This window comes from Euphorbia lathyris, chromosome 1 (assembly GCF_963576675.1).
Source record: "Euphorbia lathyris chromosome 1, ddEupLath1.1, whole genome shotgun sequence".
Taxonomy (NCBI): Eukaryota; Viridiplantae; Streptophyta; class Magnoliopsida; order Malpighiales; family Euphorbiaceae; genus Euphorbia; species Euphorbia lathyris.
Window position 1 is genome coordinate 25,472,289 of NC_088910.1, and position 3,048 is coordinate 25,475,336.

Sequence of the window (3,048 nt, forward strand, 5' to 3'; positions counted from 1 at the left end):
TTGGTGCATTAAGCCTTCGATCTTTCATTTAGACACATTGAACCCTTGATCTTTCATATATGGATGTATTAGGTCCTTCCATAAATCAATTAATATATAGGTTTATTAAGGGCATGTTTGGTTAGGTTTATATAACTGCAGCGTTTCGCATTTTTTCTGGACACTGCAACATTTTGGAGCTTTTCATAAAAAGCTCTTTTCATGAACAGTTGTTTGTAATTACTTGTTATTGATAAAATTACCCTTCTTATTTCCATAAAATGTGCTTTAATTTTAACATTATTTTTATTTTTAGAACATAATTATCGAAAAAACAATTGTACAATAAATTTTTTATTTTTTATTTAAATTATTTTTATTAATTTGTATAATATATTTTTTATTTTAGAATTTGTTATTTTTAGAACATCATTTTTTGTCACACCAAACATGCCCTTAATAAACCTATATATTAATTGATTTATGGAAGAACCTAATACACCCATATATGAAAGATCAAGGGCTCAATGTGTCTAAATAAAAGATCGAGGACTTAATACACCAAATGGTGAAAGATGAGGGGCTCAATGTGTCTAAATAAAAGATCAAAGGCTTAATGCACCAAACAATAAAAGATCAGGGGCCTCAGGATGCTTTTTGCCTAAAATTTACATTGAATTTATAAAAGCAGAGGGCCATTTTAGAAATGCTCAGTGGAAATGATGGGCTTCCAGTTCCACGTATTTATTTTATTTGGAATTTAAAAAAAGGAAAAGGTTAAAAAATCAATATAAAAAGGGAAGTTTCTGGAAGAGGCGTAATGGACCTTCTTGTCGTTCCCTTTCTTTTCTATTCTTTCCAATTCCCATTATTCCTTCCTTCTTACCTTCCTATCCTTTCCTTTCCTTTCCATTTCTTCTCTCCTCTCCTTTCTATTTTTCCTTTCTATGCGAACCTTCTAGAATTACCTCTTCAAAAACCTCTCATCTCTCTGTTCAATCCTCATCTTAGAAAATCCACGGCGATGTCGCCACCGCCTCCTCCACCACCGCCTCCCCCGCAGCATGGGGAAGCGACTGCCGGAGATCCACATAGATCCATACCTACGCCTTTCCTGACCAAGACTTTTCAACTTGTAGATGATCCAGCAATAGATGATGTTATTTCATGGAACGACGACGGATCTAGCTTCGTCGTTTGGAACCCTACCGTTTTCGCCAGAGATTTGCTCCCCAAATACTTCAAGCACAATAACTTCTCGAGCTTCGTCCGTCAGTTAAATACTTATGTATGTCTCAATTCGATTATTCTGTTTTTAATTCAAAGCTTCTGCTACTGTTTTCTTCAAAAATTTCGTTTCCTTCTGTTTCTAGGGTTTCAGGAAGGTCGTACCTGACCGGTGGGAGTTCTCCAACGACTTTTTCCGAAAAGGCGAGAAGAAGCTCTTATTGGATATACAGAGAAGAAAACTTTCGCAAGCGGCGGCTGCTGCTACTCCGGCTCCTGCTCCTGCTCCTGCTCCTGTTCAGCCATCTCCGGCGATCGGAGCTGCAGCCGTAGTGAGTCCAACGTTGAATCCTGTGTCATCTTCGTCGAACTCAGGCGAGGAACAAGTAATTTCCGGAGCCTCATCGGCATCAGTAGTAGGTCAATCTGTCGGTGGACCATCGACGGAGCTATTTGATGAGAACGATAGACTGAGGAAAGAGAACGTGCAGCTCACAAGGGAACTGAAGGATATGAAACATCTTTGCAATAATATATATAGCATGGTGTCAAATTACTCGCCGGGAAGTAGTTGTCAGTCACCACCTCAGGTTACGAATCCCGTAGATATCCCGTCGGTGAGGCAATTTTTCGGTGAAGAAGCGGGAAGTGCAAGGCTATTCGGGGTAGCGATAGGTAATAAAAGAGGAAGAATGGAGGGGGAAGGGTCGACGGAGAACGGAACTCAACAAGCCGGCGGAGTTGGAGCTATCACCGTGAAAACGGAGCAATATGATTGTTGTGAGATCATGGATGTGGATAGCGACGATAGCGACGATCGGCACTCACTGACGCTGAAAATGGCGACGAATAGATAGAAAGATAATCGGAGAATAGGGGTTAGAATAATATTTTTTTGATAGACAGGGATGATCGGAGAGGCAGAGGCACGTGCTGAAGGGGGGCGCGTGGTCCTTGAAACTTTTGAGGGGCAAGTTGAAGTTGAAGAAGTTTCTGTTTATTTCTTTTGGGTTTTTAAATTATCTAGAAGTTGCAGTGCAATAATACTAATAGTGGGGAGAAGAGAATGGGATTCTAGTTTCTAGAAGTAGGGGCATATCATATGGTAGGTTCACAGAATTTTCAATTTTGCCATGGGCAATGACTATAGTTTCCTTTGTTAATATTTTGCCTTTCTAATAATAGAAGCTATTTATTTTATCCTTGCCATTTCTATAGATAATGTGAAAATTTTGGTCAAAATTATCGCAATTGATTTGGATTATGACGAATAAGTTGACAATTCAATAGTAATTATATCATGTATTGATAATCGGATGCGAATTTTATTTTATGGAAATACCTATATAAGTGACTGATTCTTTAATATAATCTAAATTTACTATTCTAAATTCTCTAGGAAAACAAAACTAAACATAGGATTGCAAATGGAGTGACATTGAGACTTCTTTTATGTCCCCTAGATAGGAAGTTCTTATTTTCAATTTCCCTTTTATAATGAAAAATATATTATGTGAGACTTAACTCAAATTCTAGAGCATTTTTAGTGAAATTTATTTATTTTTATCATCTAATACAATTAGACATTAGTATAAGTAATGTATCATGTATCAATCTATTTTATATCCTAATCAACTTGCCTTCAAATCTTATTACGGCTTTTTTCTTGATGATTGTAATAGGTTGATTCATTCGTTTAATGATTTTAGTATCATTTTTGCTAGTCGTTCTACGAATAGTGTTGCCCATAAATTTGTAAGGGCATTATATTCTATGTCAGGACTGGTGGAGTGACATACTAATCCTCCAGATTTTATTGTGCAAACCTTATATTATGATTCT

General features: G+C 37.0%; 1 protein-coding gene across 1 annotated transcript; it reads left to right on the plus strand.

Moving 5' to 3' along the window:
- Window positions 1–807: 807 nt before the first annotated feature.
- On the plus strand, window positions 808–2,406 carry LOC136225819 (heat stress transcription factor B-2a). Its single transcript, XM_066013940.1, has 2 exons — window positions 808–1,267; window positions 1,353–2,406. The coding sequence occupies exons 1-2, from the start codon at window positions 1,004–1,006 to the stop codon at window positions 2,061–2,063; spliced, it is 975 nt and encodes a 324-aa protein (XP_065870012.1). The 5' UTR covers window positions 808–1,003; the 3' UTR covers window positions 2,064–2,406.
- The last annotated feature ends 642 nt before the right edge of the window (window positions 2,407–3,048 follow it).